Source organism: Harmonia axyridis, chromosome 7, assembly GCF_914767665.1.
Source record: "Harmonia axyridis chromosome 7, icHarAxyr1.1, whole genome shotgun sequence".
Taxonomy (NCBI): Eukaryota; Metazoa; Arthropoda; class Insecta; order Coleoptera; family Coccinellidae; genus Harmonia; species Harmonia axyridis.
The window spans coordinates 940,060-959,077 of NC_059507.1; the positions used below are offsets into that span (position 1 = coordinate 940,060).

The 19,018-nt window shown below is 33.3% G+C and overlaps 3 protein-coding genes and 1 long non-coding RNA gene across 4 annotated transcripts; 2 read left to right on the plus strand and 2 right to left on the minus strand.

The window, feature by feature from the left end:
- Positions 1–102: 102 nt before the first annotated feature.
- LOC123683867 (probable asparagine--tRNA ligase, mitochondrial) lies at positions 103–2,463 on the minus strand. Its single transcript, XM_045622830.1, has 3 exons — positions 2,249–2,463; positions 1,038–2,072; positions 103–434 (listed from the first exon to the last, which is right to left on the minus strand). The coding sequence occupies exons 1-3, from the start codon at positions 2,393–2,395 to the stop codon at positions 174–176; spliced, it is 1,443 nt and encodes a 480-aa protein (XP_045478786.1). The 5' UTR covers positions 2,396–2,463; the 3' UTR covers positions 103–173.
- Positions 2,464–5,013: 2,550 nt separating this feature from the next.
- Positions 5,014–8,213, plus strand: LOC123683865 (protein FAM114A2). The gene is made up of 5 exons (XM_045622828.1): positions 5,014–5,948; positions 6,158–6,511; positions 6,573–7,263; positions 7,646–7,766; positions 7,821–8,213. The coding sequence occupies exons 1-5, from the start codon at positions 5,249–5,251 to the stop codon at positions 7,893–7,895; spliced, it is 1,941 nt and encodes a 646-aa protein (XP_045478784.1). The 5' UTR covers positions 5,014–5,248; the 3' UTR covers positions 7,896–8,213.
- Positions 8,001–13,159, minus strand: LOC123683866 (nuclear pore complex protein Nup58). Its single transcript, XM_045622829.1, has 7 exons — positions 12,982–13,159; positions 12,711–12,919; positions 12,341–12,634; positions 11,840–12,118; positions 11,101–11,634; positions 10,190–10,510; positions 8,001–8,378 (listed from the first exon to the last, which is right to left on the minus strand). Exons 1-7 carry the CDS (start codon positions 13,008–13,010, stop codon positions 8,218–8,220), a joined length of 1,827 nt encoding a protein of 608 aa, XP_045478785.1. The 5' UTR covers positions 13,011–13,159; the 3' UTR covers positions 8,001–8,217.
- A 97-nt stretch (positions 13,160–13,256) lies between these two features.
- LOC123683868 lies at positions 13,257–14,044 on the plus strand. Its single transcript, XR_006748059.1, has 2 exons — positions 13,257–13,754; positions 13,918–14,044. It is a non-coding gene; the product is annotated as an uncharacterized LOC123683868 (long non-coding RNA).
- Positions 14,045–19,018: the final 4,974 nt, after the last annotated feature.

Genomic DNA, 19,018 nt, shown 5'->3' on the forward strand with positions numbered 1-19,018 from the left:
GGCTCACGTAGGCAGGGTCGCTTCCCTGAAGTAGATTTAACCTTTACTGGGAATGGCAAAGAGTATCTACCCGCTACCTTATCTCATTCAACAGCACGAACATTTCTTTACGATTTTTTTGTATTCACTTTTATACAACTGGAAAAGACTTCTAATAGCTTGACGCTCTGAAATCACATGGAACAATTATGTGGCCATCTTGGGAATGGTATTGTATCTTTTATATTTTCGATTTTGAGAATCGCTTGAAGGAATCTTTCAAAACCTAGGCCAAACCCTCCGGTTGGTACCCCACCGTATTTTCTTAAATCTAGGTACCAATTCAAATTAGCATTATCTGGAATCTTCTCGCTTAATTTTACCAGATCATCTTCACGTAAACTGCCTCCCACAATTTCTCCAACTCCTGGTGCTAGTAAATCAAATGCGGACACCTGAAATTTTGTTCTAGTTACTTATAATACAAGTGCAGAAGGCATTGGTAATCTTCCACGAGTTTTTGTATGAACAAGTGTTAGAATGAGCCTTCTGTACAAGTATTATACATTATTTTCTCTAATTCACTGAATTCTCATTGAAATTGATGGAATATTTTCATAAATATCGTTTAGTGATTTTTGCATTGAAAAATATTGGTTAGCAAAACTGTATCACAAATTTAACAGATGATAAATAAATCCTTGACAGGGAGTTCCAAGTACCAACATATAAAAATCAAATATAACCATGAAACTGAGATATTCCCGCACGATTTTGTTCTACAAAGTATCGCAGAATGAACAGATTCCAACCAGACTTAGAGAGAACAATGATAATATCTGGGGTAGAAAGACTGAAACACAGAAGTCCAAAACTAAAACGATTTGCACCTTGATACGCTCCTATAAATTTAAGTCAAGTGATGTTCATCAGTACACAGATAAATTGAATAAAATTAAGTAATATTTCCGCCCTTTTATGATTTAGTCTGCAGGCCAATAATAATAACATTTGGCGATCACTAATAACTTTATTGAGTTTAGATGAATTATACTCACCTTTGTGTTGTCATCACTCTTTTCCTTCATGTAGAAAGGTTTATCATCCTTAGGCCAATCAATAATGAAGGTGGGTATGTTTCCTAAATATTTCACTAAAAATAGTTCGTGTTCTTTTTTGATTCCATTCTGCAAATCTACAGGTTCTTGAAATTCCGAAGAACAGTCCGCAATAATTTTAAGCGCTTCATCATAAGTGAGAATAGGAAATTCTTTATTTATCCATTCGAGTTCGTTTTTCTGTAGTTCCTGGCAGGTATGTATGTCGGCAAGATTATTTTCCAACAAATGACTTGTTACTTTTTTTATCAAACCTTCTACTGTTTTCAAAAGTGGCTTTATTTCTTGTAAAAATGGAATTTCAGCTTCTATCATATAAAATTCAGCCAGATGCAGTCTTGATTTGGAGTTTTCTGCTCTAAATGTCGGACCAAATGTGTAAACTTTACCAAGTCCATTTGCAATGGCCTCTAAATGCAGTTGTCCAGAAACAGTTAGATATGATTTCCTGTCAAAAAAAATTTCATCACTTGGTATCTTTGGTTTTGCCATTTGTTTCAACAAATTCTCATTATCAGGAACGACTTTAAATGCTTCACCAGCACCTTCACAATCATTCGAGGTTAAAATTGGTGTGTGAACATTTGTAAAACCCTCATCTTTAAATGCTGAGTGAAATGCAAAAGCTGCTGCACTTCTAACTCGTAACAGAGATGAGAACTTTCTTGTTTTAGATCTCAAATGAAAATATTGTCTTAAATATTCTGGCGAGTATTGTTTTCTGGGTGCAAAGGGATAACCTTCTTCTGTACTGCATTTCGATAGAACTTTAAGATCTTTTGCAAATACTTCAACATTTCCTTTAGGAGATAAAGTCAGAAATCCCATCATTCTGACTGATGATCCAGGAAGTAGGTCTTTGATATTGCAATCTAAAGAGGAAGGTACAATAACTTGTAACCTGTCAGAAGTGGAGCCATCATTCAAATCTAAAAAAATGTGTTGTTTCTGTTTACGAACATTTGCAATCCAACCCTACAAGTGAAGTGAATGCATATAATAAGACAATATTATATATAGACACGATATAGATTGGGATTCAAGTTCCTAGTTAAATATCAATAGCACCAGAGTTTGATAAACTTCAAAATATAATTTATCATGTTTTCTTATCCTCAAATTCCAATTGCTCTAGAGAATTCAACACTTACCTTCATTATAACTTCATTTCCTATTTGGGGTTCTTTCAGGAGATTTGCTATATCATACTTTTCAAGTGAAGAATAAAAATATTTGAAATTTCTAGTGAAATTTAAATTTATTTTGGAGTAAATATGCCGAAAACCCATTTTTTTCATTAGCAATACTAAAATTTTGTTGTAAAGCTTTCTTAGGTTATAGTGACATGAGTCAAAGAAAAGGATTAATATGAACATTGAGAAATAATAATTTCAATGATCTGAGAAAATTATTTTTGGATATGAATCGCCGAGTTTTTTAATGTACGAGTGATAAAATGAGAGTTTTATGCATTATTTTCTCTGATTTTTTTTTTAAATTAATAGAAAATTTCCATTAACATCGTTTAGTGCCTTTTAAATTAAAAAATAATGGTTGGCATAACTATATGTTTCGGTATCACAAACATGAATGTTTTTTTTATATCTATGATCCGTGACAGAAAAGAACCATAGATTTAAATTGATGTTGAAAAGAACATATGTTCAAGAGAACACATGTTCAATAGAACATATGTTCCAAAGAACAGGTGTTCAAGAGAACTTATGTTCAAAAGAACTTATGTTCCAAAGAACGTATGTTCAAATGAACATAATTTCCAAGGTACATATGTTCAAAAGAACATGTTTTCGCTCGGGAACAGAATAGGTCGGAACTGTTTTTCATTTTAATAGCTGAAATAGCTCTACAGTACATGGTATAGCAGAATGAACGAATTTGCCACCTAATTAGATAAATAATGTTTCACTTTCGTATTGTAATATTTGTTTAATTCAATTTTAAAAACCATCAAAGAAATTTTATACAGTCCATTCAGGAATTATTGACATCCCGGGTGGCTTTGGAAAATCGAAATTAAGTTGGTACTGGCTCATTCAGTAACATTTCGAATTGCAAATTTCGGGTTGGCATTGGAAATGTCATTGACAGGAGGTTAGATTTCAGTTTGTTTGTGTTAATGGTTTTGATCGAAGAAATTTTGAAACTTAAAAGTTGTATCAATTTCAAACACACATTGATTAGTTTATTTGAGTATTTCTCACAGTACTGTTTGAAAAAAGAAAAAGGCAAGTCATTACAACCTGGATTATTAGTGGAAGAAAACCTGTGCAATACGATTTCACCTTCAAAGAATCATTGAATGATTTTATTGTTACCAGAAGCCGAGCCAAAAGCAACCAATATATCAGCCTGGATGAAATTTGACCAAAAAGCATCTGGATTTTAATCAATCAAAGACAACATTACATAAACTTAATTGGTGACAAGTTCAAACAGTTAATAAAAGGAAAATTCTTATTGATAAACATCAAGAATCATTGTAAAATGCACATTTTCAATGAAAAATAACAAAAAACTGAAAAATACGAGGGGGCGTTAAAGTAAAGAATTACCGAAACTTGGTTATTTGAAAATGCCAACATTATTCAACAGTGGACTCTAGAAAGAAAACAGAATGTTTTTCAAGTATATTCAAGGGTAAAAGTAGAAGGAGCACTATTTTGAATGCTGGATATTTAGATTTTTACCTGGATGTTTTGTTTTGACCGTGGTGATTATGAGGATTATATAAATCTATGAAGAGAGAATTATTTTATAATTGGATTGCTAAACAAAGTCTTGGCATTGCATCTATAGTTTATTTATATTCTATATTGAAATTAAGCATTGTTATATCTGTTTTTTGTTCTTCAATGAGTAATCCAAAAATCTAATAAATTCCAATTATAGAATTTTTACTGAGTATTTAATCAAAAAATATATTCAGAAGAGTAACTTCCAAGAATTTCTTCACCTCTTACCCACTTGAAGATAATAATAGAATGCAATAAAATTTTGAAATTCACAAATTAAAAATGATTTCATGCAAAAATGCTTTTAGTGAGTGAGTTAAAGCTGTTATGGGCAAAATAATTTATGTAATTTAACAGAAACTAGTATAAAAGCATTTCAATAAAAAACAGAAAACTTGAGTACAAATAGTACCTATATTTCTCATACAAGTTTAATCAATCATTCATGTTATGAACAGTTTCAATAAATAGTGACTTTAGAAAGTAATTTACACATCGGCTGATAAATTGGTTCCAATTTTGAAAGTTACAGTACAACTGTGATGTCAAAATTTTTCATATACTAAATGGATTCTTTGAATTTTATTTCTGTCTTATTATGATATGGCTCTTCCATTCACTAAGCTACACTATTTAAATTTATCAACCAGTTTTTTCTGTTTTCTTCACCAGTTGAGACACCACAGTTAAAATGATCCATAAGAGTTATTTGATAAGAATTTTGCAAGCAGGTTGGTATCCAGTGTCCATCAAGAATGCAACAATTTTTGAAGAGCCTTTGGTGAAAAGGAATATGCATATTTTAATGATCTTCAATGGGATCTTTCATGGGCGATGAATAGATATCTCTTCATTGGATTTCCTTGAAATGATATAGCATTTCACTATATTTTTACGTTATATAATCTGAATTTCAATTTATGGAATCATGACTGTATGCGTCCCTTCGTAATAATCGTAATTTCGAAAATTCAGGATCTTTCGGATACAAAAATTATGAAAATAATTTAAACTGGTTATTTCTATGATGAACCATAGCAATTTTTAGTGATATTTTTGTAACCAGAAATAAAGCCGCGACTAGACGTTCATGGCCTACTTCGATGTCAATAATTCCTGAATGGACTGTATCAAATATTCTTTAGCCTTTTCGAAAACGTCAACATCAGCTGTTGAATGGCCAACAAGACAGAATTGTCAATATGAGCAAGATTGATATTTGATCAGCAATTGAAATTCCTCTGATTATCTTAATCCATTTCTTAGAAATTCTATTCCCTAAAGTAATTCAAAACAGTACAAATCTGGACGTAGATTCACATCGATAAAACAATTAAGTATATCTACACTTGTATAATCAACATGTTTTTGTTATGAGTATTAGTTATATGTATCATAATGGATAATTCAGATAGTGAATATTTCGAAAGTGCTGATGAAGATATTCAAACTGACGAAGAAGTAAAAGAAAAAAAACATGAAATTAAAATAATTGGGAATAAAGAGAGTAACGATAAAGTATTGAAAGGCGAAGATGAAAAATTGAACCTGAAAAGCAGTTCTAAATTCAATCAGTCCCAAAATATTGATAAATCAGATGCCTCTTGGGAAATTCCAAAAATTGTGGATTGTATGAAAATTAAAAATAAAGAAATAGACACTCATGATTCCTTAAGCCATAAACAGAAATCTGAAGACTTATCTCTTTCGAATGTTAAAAATGTAAATATAGATAGTCATAGTTCTACTTCTAGTCACATACAAAAATTTGAAGCAACAGATATTTTCAATCATGAAGCGGAACATTCATCTGGAAATAGTAATGATAAACCAATAGAGAAAAGTAGGAATAAAGAAACTAAAAGTAATGAAGTTAACATTAAACCTAAACTAGGTAATAAAATCACAAAAAAGCTTGTAGAGTTTGAGGCATCTCCAGAAAAAAAAGTATCAAAAGCAGTTGAAAACCCAAAAGAGGATTGTGAAGTGAAGAAAATGGTTGTTGCAACTGAAAATCTCCAAATAGAAGAGGAAAACTTGTGGGGTGATGACGAATTGGACTGGGAAGCAGAAGCCAAGGTAGACAGTAAAAATGAGTGTAAGTGGATTTATAATTTTGGCTGTTGGATATATTTCTTTCAAATCTCTAATATAAGGTGCTAATGTAGGTTAATTCCATAAAAATTGCATGTCATAAAGTTACAAGCCCAGTATGAAGAATTTTTATCATAATTACTTTATAATTGGTAATTTAGGTTGTTCAAAATAATTTTTTTAATATTTTATATCATTATCAAATTCTTTCAGTTCATCAAAGTCCATCAGTTGATAACGCAAGTAAAAGGTTGGGTGAAGAGAAACATAATAATGAATCGGATAGTTGGTCAAGTTGGAGCAATTGGGGAGTGTCAGTTCTCTCATCTGCTACACAGAGTGTCTCTTCCATAACTAACCAGATAACGAATGTAATCGAATCCGGAATAGGTGCAGTTGATCCAGAAGAACTGGCCAGAATTGAACGGGAAGAGAAAAGAAACAGAGATCAGAGAAATAACACAGAAAATTTTGCGGGAAACAAAGGAGAACAAGAAAATGCATCTACAGAGAATTCTTATGGAAGTTTCGGTTTAGGAAATTTGGTGAAGTTAGTGGAGAACACAGGTATAAAATATTATTGTGTTGGTTGGTTTGAGGAAATTTTTCTTATTGAAAAATATTTTAGGTACAAAAGTAATTAGTGGTGGGTTAGATACTCTCGAAAGTATAGGTAAAAAGACTATGGAAGTTCTCCAAGAAGGAGATCCCGGTTTGAAGAAAAAAAGGGCGTTTCTTAAAATAGACCAAGAAAAACCTGTCCTCTCGCAAATTCTCAGAGAAGCGAAAGAAAGGGCTGAAAATGGGCAGAAAACTTCTGAACAAACTTCAATAAAAAAATGGAAAAATTACGAAACTCTGTTCGACGACCATCATGGCTTAGTGCATTTAGAAGCATTAGAATTATTATCGAAACAATGCGAAATTAAACTGAAAAATATCCAGAGCTCGATGAGTGGCGATGAGTTCACTGAATTTTCCGAAACAATGGACCAGATCAAAGAGCTCTGTGAATTGCCGGACGAAGAAGAGGAAGAACAAATAAGCATCGAAGAAATCAAAGATAAGTTAAGAAAGGCTGTAGCGGAGTTGGGCATTCAGATAAACTACGACAAGTTGGTAACCAATTGGGAAGAGACTGAAATTTGGCTTGGTACTCTTGATTTGGAAGTTTGCGATGAAAAAGAGGTGCATCAACAGGCTATTGAGACTTTGGCAGAGATGACTTCAACGGCTATGGAGCAGTTCCATAAAGCTGGGGAACTTTTATTGATAAAAGATCGTAGAAGTACTGCTGCCGAAGCTGATTGTTTAGTACAGTATGTATATACCTTATTCACAAATGATTTCATTTGAGAGTATCTTTTCTAATAGTAAATCTTTGAAATAACGTCTAAACTTCATCTGTAGCTTGCAGTTCTGTCAAAATTGCATATTTCTATTGAAATTACATTATGTCTGTCAAACTGGCATTAACCTCTATCATGCAAATTGACATATGTGTCAACGTCACATAACCTTTAAAAGATCAACCATCCTGAGGTCTACTGTCAATTAATATTATGGAATCTCTGTCAGCTATGTTAGAGATAAAATCTCTGTTATCACCTCTATTTTTTAATTATCACGCACTCTCAAAAATGTTCTATATCACGTATAAGATAATTTGAGATGTTTTTTTTTATTTCGTATAATTTTTAGGATAACAGCAACACTCATCTCTCTAATAGGAATAGTAGCTGCAAAATTCTGTGAAAAACTTAATGGTAAAGTTGCAAATAATAAAGAAGTCAGTGGCCTGATTACCAATGTATTTTTTGAGGTAAATTTTCAAGTAACGGGAAGAGAACTAAATTAATATCAATTTTTTTTACAGGCAGCCAATAGTAGCTCCTATATTCAAGATGCTCTTCAAATTCTCATTCCAGTTTTGCAGGTGGGGGCCATTTGATTTTAATATATTTTATTATAACTTAATATGTATATTTTCTTGTAATTGTTGATAAACTTGATAGATCTTTTTGCCAATGGTGATAAAGAAAAAAAATCAGATTTTGAAGTACAATCATTTTGTTGAATATTCAATGTAGATTTTATTTCTGTCATTATAACAATAGTTTTATCGAATGCAGTTAAAAAAATCGTGTCACATTTTCCCGTGTATACAAGTTTTTAAAATACATATATCCAAAGTTTTCTTAATTTAAAATATTTTGTACATTTCTAGAAAAAAAAAGTGTAATGAATAAAATATCCTAACTAGTCTTAATTCACTATTGCTTTCCTCTTTTGTTTCCTGTAGGGGGTTTTTGTAATTGAAAGTTCGATTGCAAAGATGAATTTTGAAAGCTGAATGTTGAGTTCTGCATGTTTGGATTCGTTTGGTTGAAACTACTGTTACCAAATAAATTAGATACATTTGATGCACCAAATCCTGAAAAAGACAATTTGAAATAATAATAAAGGCATGCAAATATTTTCTCTGATTATTGAATAATGGAAATAGCATTTTAATATATTGTAACAAATTTTAACAATTCCACAGCGTTTTTGAAGCGTGTATGTATCGTGCCATTTTTAATGGCGTAGTTTTCCTTGTCAAATGTCAAAATATGACAGTTTCAAAAGTGACAGCTGTTCAGATGCTATTCAAAATGAAATCTCTTATTGGAAAATTCTTTATATCGGGTGTCCCAAACTCGATGGCCTATTAGACGTTTCTAGAAAACTAATCATAATTTTGAGCTTAAAATTTGCATATTGGGGTTTGAGACAATGATCTTTCTCCCTTAAATATTTTCAGATCTCTACAACTTCCGGTTATACCGGAAACAGACTACTACTTCCTTATTTCAAATGGCACACCCAGTATATTATTGCATCATTAGATAGCTTTTTTGATGGCAATATGCCATACCTTGGGTAAAAATTCAACGGTTCATGAGTTATTGGGATTCTTATGAAAAAAAAGGTGGCGATGAGGACTCACATTTTTTTGAATATTTCAGCAGAAAAAGCCTTTCTCGAGAAAAATTTGTTTTGTTTCGTTTACGCAAATACGTAGTATTATAAGACTGTTTTCGGCTTGGACCAAAAATGTACAGGGTGTTTATAAGAGGATCATGAACTTGGACAACTCAAATTCATCAAAACTCAAGATTTTCAAATTAGAACCTATATTTTTTATTATTTCAGTCGATTCTACGTACGAAAATAGTGGGGGTTACTTCAGCAAACCCTATACCTAAAATGAATACTTCAAGAGTTATCGGGGAAGAACTTCAAATGAGGAAAAACCGCTATTTATAACTGTGGGAATAACTGTCTGTTACTTCCGTAAAACACAAAAAGAAAATAAAATTCGATGTTTGGATAACTAAATTTTACATTTCATGAATTTCAATTAATTTTTCGTTGGTATTGTTGAGAAATCTATAAACCAATACAATTTTTAATTACGAATAATTCATTACAATTCTTGATATGTCAAATTTAGTGATGAAAACATCGAATTCTAGTTTCTTTCCGTGTTTTACGGAAGTAACAGACAGTTATTCCCACAGTTATAAATAGCGGTTTTTCCTTATTTGAAGTTCTTCCCCGATAACTCTTGAAGTATTCATTTTAGGTATAGGGTTTGCTGAAGAAACCCCCACTATTTTTGTACGTAGAATCGACTGAAATAATAAAAAATATAGGTTCTAATTTGAAAATCTTGAGTTTTGATGAATTTGAGTTGTCCAAGTTCATGATCCTCTTATAAACACCCTGTACATTTTTCGTCCAAGCCGAAAACAGTCTTATAATACTACGTATTTGCGTAAACGAAACAAAACAAATTTTTCTCGAGAAAGGCTTTTTCTGCTGAAATATTCAAAAAAATGTGAGTCCTCATCGCCACCTTTTTTTTCATAAGAATCCCAATAACTCATGAACCGTTGAATTTTTACCCAAGGTATGGCATATTGCCAAAATTGCCATCAAAAAAGCTATCTAATGATGCAATAATATACTGGGTGTGCCATTTGAAATAAGGAAGTAGTAGTCTGTTTCCGGTATAACCGGAAGTTGTAGAGATCTGAAAATATTTAAGGGAGAAAGATCATTGTCTCAAACCCCAATATGCAAATTTTCAGCTCAAAATTATGATTAGTTTTCCAGAAACGTCTAATAGGCCATCGAGTTTGGGACACCCGATATAGAAATTTTCTGTTACTTTCAAGATAATAAGTTGTGAATGCTTACCAGTAGTATTTCCCATTCCTGGATAAGGAGTGCCCACATTTTGTTGACTCATAATGGGAAAATTTGAGGTTATAATTTGATTGAAGGGAGTTGGTCCACAAGCAATTTTCGGAGGACTGGGATTCATTGAAGTTGAAACCGACTGATGAGGGTTGAGTTTCTTATCCAACGATTCAAAAGGATTAGTGAAATCGTTGGCAATTTGTTTTCTCAAATTGATGAACAGTTCTTTCTGAGATTCTACTTGTGTATGTACCGATTGAAGCCTACCAGCTAATGCCACAAAGGTATCATGGAGTCGCTTCATACCTAAAGATAAATCTGGAAAAAATTCTAAAGGTTAGTTAATGGCAAATATGTAAAAATCTAATTTTCCATCCAAACATGCTTTAATTAATTTCTCTAATTTATTGGGAAAAACATTTTTCTCTAATTCTATAGCAAATCCGTTGTAACTTGTAGAACAAAATCGTGCGAGAATCTCAGATTTCATGGTTATATTTCATTATTATATGTTGGTACTAGCAACTCTACTGTCACAGATGTATCTTTTATCTGTTAAAATTGTGATACAGAAAACAGTTCTGCCAACCAACATTTTCCAATGCAGAAATTACTGAACAATTTTTAGGGAAATATTCCATTGAAATAAAAAAATGTCAATAATTCTTGAAAGGACTACATTATAAAGAATTATTATGTCCTATTCGCTTCCTCAAGGAAAGCAAATAAATAAATGACATGATTTTGAAAGTATCATATCATTTCACACCACTTTACAGGTTAATTGAGAATTGAATGGAAAATTTTGCAAAAAAGAACTTATACCGATTTGAACAAGCAAGCAAAAGCTCCTAATATCTGATAAAAATTTGAAAAACACAAGTAAAAAAAAACCTAAATTCACAAACCTTGTGAAGTGAGAGTAGCTGGTTGGCCGAAATTCTTGACATATTTATCAGTGTTCTCGATTTGAATTTTCAAGGCGTGCATTTCTTTTTCGAATTTGTCCGCCAAGTTCAGGAAGAAATTCATGGGGGCCTGATTTTCATACTGCAGTCCAGCGGGGGTGTCCTGTGTTCTTTGCGCCATCTCCAATAGTTGTAAGCCCTGAGCAGTATCGTATTTGAGCTTTTCCGCCAAACTTCTATTCCTCTCCAACTGCGATTCTATTTCTTTTATAACATTGTTGAGCACTCCTATTTGGGCTTCAACACTTCGAAAATCTTTGACGCAACATCTAGAGACGTCTGAGCTGTATATTTTTTGTTGTTTGATGTAGTTTTTGAAATTCTCGATATCTTGTTGTATTTCGTTCGGTACTTGTTGCTCTTTAGGTGGTACTTCTTTAGCTGCTGCCGTTCCTAAAGTAGAGGATGTTGATGTTTGAATTCCTCCCAGGCCAACTTTAACTGGGGCTGCACTGCTCGTCGGATTAGATAAACCTATGAAAATATTCGTTGGAAGAAAACCGGCTCTTGTATCCAACTACACAATAATATTAAGAGGGAACACCATCATGTGGCTGGTCAGTTGGAACTATTGTAATATTCCTAACTCATTTAATCGTTCTGGCAACACAGCACAGCCACGTGGTGGTGTTCCCTCTTAAGAGAATCATTTTTGGATTAAAGGAATTCAAAACCTTACTGAAACTTGTTGGTGCTGCCGATGTCCCAAAGTTCAGGCCACCTGTTGTTGCTGTTGATGTTCCAAAGTTCAAGGCACCTGATGATGCTGTGGACGTCCCAAAGTTCAAGCCACCCGTTGATGTGTTGGTGGACAATCCAAAATTTAAAGTTGGTGCAGTTGTAGCAGTCGTACCAAATGAAGTAGAAGGTGCCGATGTTGTAGAACCGGCAGTTGCTTTGGTTCCAAAGCTGAATCCAGGGGTAGATGCTGCACTAGAAATTCCACCTAGTGTTGGAGCTGAAAGAGCAACGCTTATTTTAATATATAGCAGATCTTTAAACACATCCATTTCATATCATTTTTGACAAGTTCTAATGAATGTTGTTTATTACCACCCGAGACAATATCTAAAAATATTTAAAAACTTGCAAAAACAAGATACAATGGATAATGGATGTTCTATATCAAAAATATCCTAATAAATCAAAATTTTTTTTTTTTAATTGTAGTGTATATTACCAGCTGTACTTGTTGCACCTCCTAACGTGAATCCTGTACTCAAACCAGTTGAAGCAGTAGTAGGAGCTGTTGAGACTAACCCAAAATTAGGTGTTGCTGTTGAAGGAGCTCCCAAACTAGGAGTTGCAGTTGTAAGTCCACCAAAACTCAAAGCACTTGCAGCAGGGGCTGTCTGCCCAATACCACTTGATGCTGGAGCCCCAAATGAAAATCCAGAAGTATTTGCATTTCCTCCAAAATTCAAACCAGGAGTTGCAGCTACAGAAGAAGCTGGAGCACCTCCAAATGATAATGCTGATAAAAATTTTAAACATTTAAGCATCTCTTTCATTGTCACATCTGCAATAATCTAACGCTATTGAGTACAAACCTGAAGTTGTAACTGTTACATTGGGTGCAGCTAAACCGAATCCTGTGGGTTGAGGAGCTACTGCATTTGTCGGTTTGCTCAAATTTAATGCTAGTGGAAAACCAGCAGCTGGTTGTTGAGTGTTAGAACCAAAACTGAACTGATTGTTTGCTGGTTGTTGTCCTCCGAAACTGAGAGTATTATTTCCTCCAAAAGAAGGGGCTGAAGTCCTGTTAAATCATTAAATATGTAGAGAAATCATTACAAAATGAAGTAATTGTTTTCTACTTACTTAGCCCCAAATGAAAAACCTGAGGACATCTTTATTTTTTAAAGAGGAAAAGTTAATTTTAGTAACTGTTCTTGGTTTTATTTTAAAATTTAGAACTATTCATTCTTTGTTGAATAAAATCTAATAAGACAGGAAATTTAAAATTTTGTTTTCCTAACCTCACTCTCTCAAGTCAACACCATCGAAAATTCGAAAAGTCAAATTTGATATTATTAATTCAAGAGTATACTATTTTCACAAAAATTATTTAATCTTAGTAATCGATTTCCTCATTTATTTTATATTCACGTAATAATATGTTTTATATTTATAATAAAATAGAATTTAATCATTTAACCGGTGACTCAGGCCATTGATATCAATGTAAATCAGTAACATACATTTATGTCTAAAACCTAACCAAACTTATGGTTCTCGTGATAAATATAAAAATTTGATTCTACTCTTCTATTTGTGATTTAATTTGATTCGTTCTGTTTTAAAAGCATAAGAAAATATTTCAAAATGGCTCAAGGTAAAATGAAAGTTAAAGCGAAGTTGCCCAGTGATATTAAGAAGACCAAAAAAAAGGGAGCAGCAATTACCAAAAAAAAGAACTGTCCAGTCAAATCCAAAAAGGATAAAACAGAAGCGAATAAATTAAAACAAATGGTGACAAAGACGTTGAATAAAGCAATTGAAGAAGATCTTCGTGCCAAAGTTGAATCAAATATCAAACTCTCCAAAGCTCAAGAAGCCGTGGCCAAGTACCATTCTACTAAAACTGAATAATGGTATATTCTTTTAATTTTCATATTCTCATGTGGTTATTAATATTTATTATCCAAGAAATGAACTATAATATTTTACAGATGTAATATATTTTGTAAATTCTATATGTTTAAAATATAAGTTCTAGGAAATTGTATTCATTATTAATATGTTCTCCTTTTTCAGGTATAACAAAAATGTGAATCCTTGTTTGGACTAGGTGAGAAGATAGAAACCTTCTATAATAAAATAAAACAAAACTGTTATTAAGTGATATTGTTGACTTGTGATAAATAAATAATGATAAGTTGAATTGAAACTACCTAATTTAATAATCATTTTGGAAGTATCAATGAGTCCTAATTTGAGTTCTTCAAAAATTTGATCAGCCTATATAGGGGCACACTTGACATTGAAAATCATAGTGGTTTATCATTTTAATACAATTTTTTTGATAGTATAACTGAAATTACCATTAAACTTTGATGAAGTTATTGCTAAAACGTAGTGGTTTATTATAATCGAATACTATATCTTCATTTAGACCAGAAAATAATCAATAACATTCTGCTGGGTTTGAACCCGATTTCAAATCTTGGATGAAATTTACAAAAATTGATTATTCTGAAACTATAATAATTGCCAAAGTCTCTACTGTGGAAAACGTTCATATAATAATTACTCTTTGTTAGAATTTCTTCGTTTATGCAGATGTATCGTATTTTCGGCAACAACACATTTGGATAATGATCCTTTTATTTTTGTTTTGTTATTCGGAGTTATAACTATATATACTACATTATATTTGCCCAAGTTGAAATAATACATTTAGATGGCTGTATTGTATGTTATCTGGAATTGCTAATTTTTATACTACTCAAATGTAAAAACCTTTCACATGAAACAAACATTTAAAGATTATTCATAGCCATCTGGCTATGATTGAATAATCTTAAATTACTTAAATTTAATAGCTAAGCTACATTTACTTTATTGTCGCCGAAGTTAAAATAATACATTTAAATGTATTATTTTAACTTCGGCGAAAATAAAGTAAATAGGAAACATTATATGAAAAATATTCAGTATTTCTTAATGATTTCAAAAAATATACAGGATTATCTATTTGAAATAACAAAGTTTATCATTATTCCGGAAAAGGGAAATATCTAACAACAATGTAATAATATCGGCCATATCTTGAGATCCTTCAACAACAAAATCTCTGAAAATCAAACTTATCAGTACGTCCATCATGTATCCAACATGGTTAGATTACGTTGTGGGATTGTGATATATTTTCAAATCCACAATTTTACTATATCATGAATGTATATTATATTGAATGAAATATATTTATTTGAGTGATTCCCGATTCAATATGCAAATTTGAATGTTGGGAATCCGATATATTTTACCTAATTGTCGAATTTAGCATAAAGGAAATAATATTAAACATTTACGTAGCAGCATTTTTGAGAGGTACTACGACTAGATTAGTAGATTACCTCTCGTTCTAGCCGATTGCCAAACGCAACTCGATTTAATTTCAAAACTGCGTGAACAAACGGCGCGCAGACTACCGTTTCAAAGGTTGCCAGATTATCTATCGAAATATTCGGGGAGAAAATGTAAAATCCAAGTCGGTCTAAGTCACGCTGAATTAATATCGCCTGGAGGCGATAAGTTGAATCGCTATTCGAACAGAATGCTGGCCGATTCATCCCACCACATTCCAGCCAGTTTGTTAGCTCCGTACCGCTTATGATTCCGTCGTGCATTTTTTTTTAAATACTGCCTCACAATGCGAATTTCGTGACGAATTTATTAGACATTTCTTCCTCCGATGGGCGTGTAAGTGAACACAAGGTCGTGGCTGGACAGGGCAACCAACGTACGAGCAAAAAATGCTCTGTCGATGGCTAATTCCTATCCAGGGTGGAATATCGAATAATAATCCAGTATTTCTGCTTTTGGAAAACATAATTTTCCTACAACTGCTATTAAAAGTAGCGTATTCTGCATGGTTTACTCAATTGCAAAACTATGTATTGCGCATACTGTGGGAAATATTATTCCCCACGGCACTTTGCCCACACCTCCCTTGGTAGACCAATGAAATTGGGTTTTTGAGTCGTTTCTATGGAAACGCAATAAATTAGCACATACTGTCAACGAAGGTCATTTTGATTTGAATCAAGTCCAGTACTTGAATTATCGAAATTTGTGCAGTTGTAGGAAAAGTATAGTGTGCAACATGTGGAGAAAGTCCTTTTCTCGCTCGTGTGTTTGCGGCACTGGCCTTTTAGGCTCGTGCCACAAACTTCCACACTCGCGAGAAAAGTTGGACTTGTTGCACAATATACTATTTTGTAATTTGTCAATAATGATACCCAAACAAAAGGAAAAAGAACATTATCCACATACGTTGTTGTTTAAAATGCGAAACCTCACAGTAATAAACATAGATAGAGCGAGCATATGTCATTTTCAATAAGCAAATTTTGTCCCCAACATGAACTATGAAATTTGACATGAAGCGCGCGGAAAAAAAACGTATCAGTGATACGATATTTCACTCAATTCGTGAGTTTCTCCACAAAGAAAGCACTTCTTATGCCCCATAGTGAATCAACGTTTCATGTTTACTAAAAATAAATTGAAATAGATACCTAAATATATCAGAAATTCAGAAAACAAACTTCAAGCGCGCCAAACGACGTGAAACAATAAATGACACTAGAAGAGCAAAAGTTGCCAAACCTTGGATTTCAGCAGGTAGATATAGAAAATGAAAAATATTCTGCTTAGGGGTTGTCCATTAATCACGTGAGGCTTGAAAGGGGGGGGAGGGGTTTGATAAAAATCACGAAAATATCACAAGGGGGAGGGGGGGTGTAGTAAGATATCACGTGTATTTATTTTTTCGTCAAACGCGCGATTTTTAAACAAATATTAAGCGGCACGGCGCGGCGTGTAGTGACCTTGACTACATTAAATATATTCATGTACTAGTACAATACATGTTTTTCCTATGATTACACTTTTCGTTTATTATTATTGTTATGGCAATCAAAAAAAACTTGCAACCTGGTGTAGACATTTTTATTATGGTCCTAAATTTCAGAAGAAAGATTATAGTTTATACCTGTATTTAAATTGAGTTAATATTCAGAAAATTTTAAAATTCGTTGTAGGTACTAAAAATACACGTGATGTTGAGAAGGGGGAGGGGGGTGGTCTTAAACCTCACTACGTATCACCAATGGGGGAGGGGGGTTTAAAAAATGCTAAAAAAAGATCACGTGATTAATGGACAACCCCTTATATTGTGAATTCGACAATTAGGAAAAATATCGGATTCCAATTATTCAAATCTGCATATTCAATCGGGAATCACTCAAATGAATATATTTCATTAAGTTTAATATACATTCATAATGTTAGAGTAAGTTTTGGATTTGAAAATATATCACAATCCGACAACGTAATCTTACCATGTTGGGAACATGTAAAAATTGCATTTACTCCCTCTATCTATTATTACTCTATGGAAGAAACCAACAAATTCTAATAAAGAGTAATATCAATATTCATTGGAATGGTTTTCACGGTAGATAAACTTCGAGAATTATTTATAATCATTGCGATGATATTTGATGTTTATTTGAGAGTGAGCTATCAATAGTCAATAGTTAGCAAAGCCATCACTTACAGAGTGAGTTTTTAGTTTGAATAGCGCCATTTATCTCGGAAACGGATAGCACATTTTTCGTAGATTTTGGCGTGCAAAAATCTTGTAATATTGCCGATATTGCCAGAAGAAAAAGCATAAAAATATCGCCGATAAAAATAATATCCAGCGGTGGGATTCGAACCTGGGGTCATCCTTTCCGACAATACATAACTCGAAAACTATAGGAGCTGAGTTTGCGGTAAGGAATATTTGGAATCGTCCCAGCAAAACATTTTTTCAATTTCACAATTTGTTGTGTTGCGCACATAGAACATAGGATTAAGTCCCGATCGAGATATTGAAGGTCAAGTGATGCTACATTTGTTGTTGTTTGAAAAATGGATACAAACGAGTTTCGTGTATGGATGAAACACTGCTTTTTGATGGGCGAAATACTGTACAAGAAAGTCAATGGCTTGGTAAGTGTTATTGAGACTCTGCTTCATCGACAATAACGTTTAGAAAGTGGTAGGCTGACTTCAAACTCATCGCTATTAGAGCTGAATAAACATGATATTTTGCGTTGTTCAGTGACAGCGGATGATATATAGATTTATTATTACACTCCTGAGTCAAAGAGAGCGTAAGCTGAATGCAAAACTGCTTTCATTGGCCCAGAACCTTTCTGTGGTATAGTTAGATGTACCTATAAGAAAGAGTTTCAGGAGAAGGCAAAAACCTATAGATAAACCCTCTGGTGGAATCTTCCTGGGTTGGATCATTCCAAAACGATTCAAAATTTTGATACTGCATGATCTAGAGAACATCTGGATCTTAGCAAGAATATGCTACACCTCCTCACATCGCTAGCCAACGCAAACATGTTTTGGGCAAGAAACTTGTAACGGGTGTTTTTTTCGAGGTTAAGTTGGCATTACTGTTCAAGATGGCGACCGATTAAACAGCTGTCAAGTGATTTATTCTCAGATTGGTTTGGCAATTCATCATGAATAGACTCACGCCTGAACAATGCTTGCAAATAGTGCAATTTTATTTCGAAAATAATGGTTCTGTGCGGAATAAGTATCGCGCACTACGTCCATTTTATTTAGCGATGAAGCGCACTTCTGGTTGAATGGCTACGCCAACAAACAAAACTGCCGCATTTGGAGTGGAGCTAATCCTCAAGTGTATGTCGAAACACCGTAACATCCAGAAAAACTGACTGTTTGGTGCGCTTTATGGGCTGGTGGAATCATTGGTCCGTACTTCTTCAAAAACGATGATGGCCAGAACGTTACAGTCAATGGTGATCGGTATAGAGCCATGATTACCAACTTTTTCATTCCTGAATTGAACAACTATGATGTCCAGAAGCTGTGGTTCCAACAAGACGGCGCAACATGTCACACAGCTCGTGCCACAATCGATTTATTGAAAGACACGTTTGGTGACCGCCTAATTTCACGTTTTGGACCTGTGAATTGGCCTCCAAGATCTTGTGATTTAACACCGCTAGACTACTTTCTGTGGGGCTATGTAAAGTCATTGGTCTATGCGGATAAGCCACAAACCCTTGACCATTTGGAAGACAACATTCGCCGTGTTATT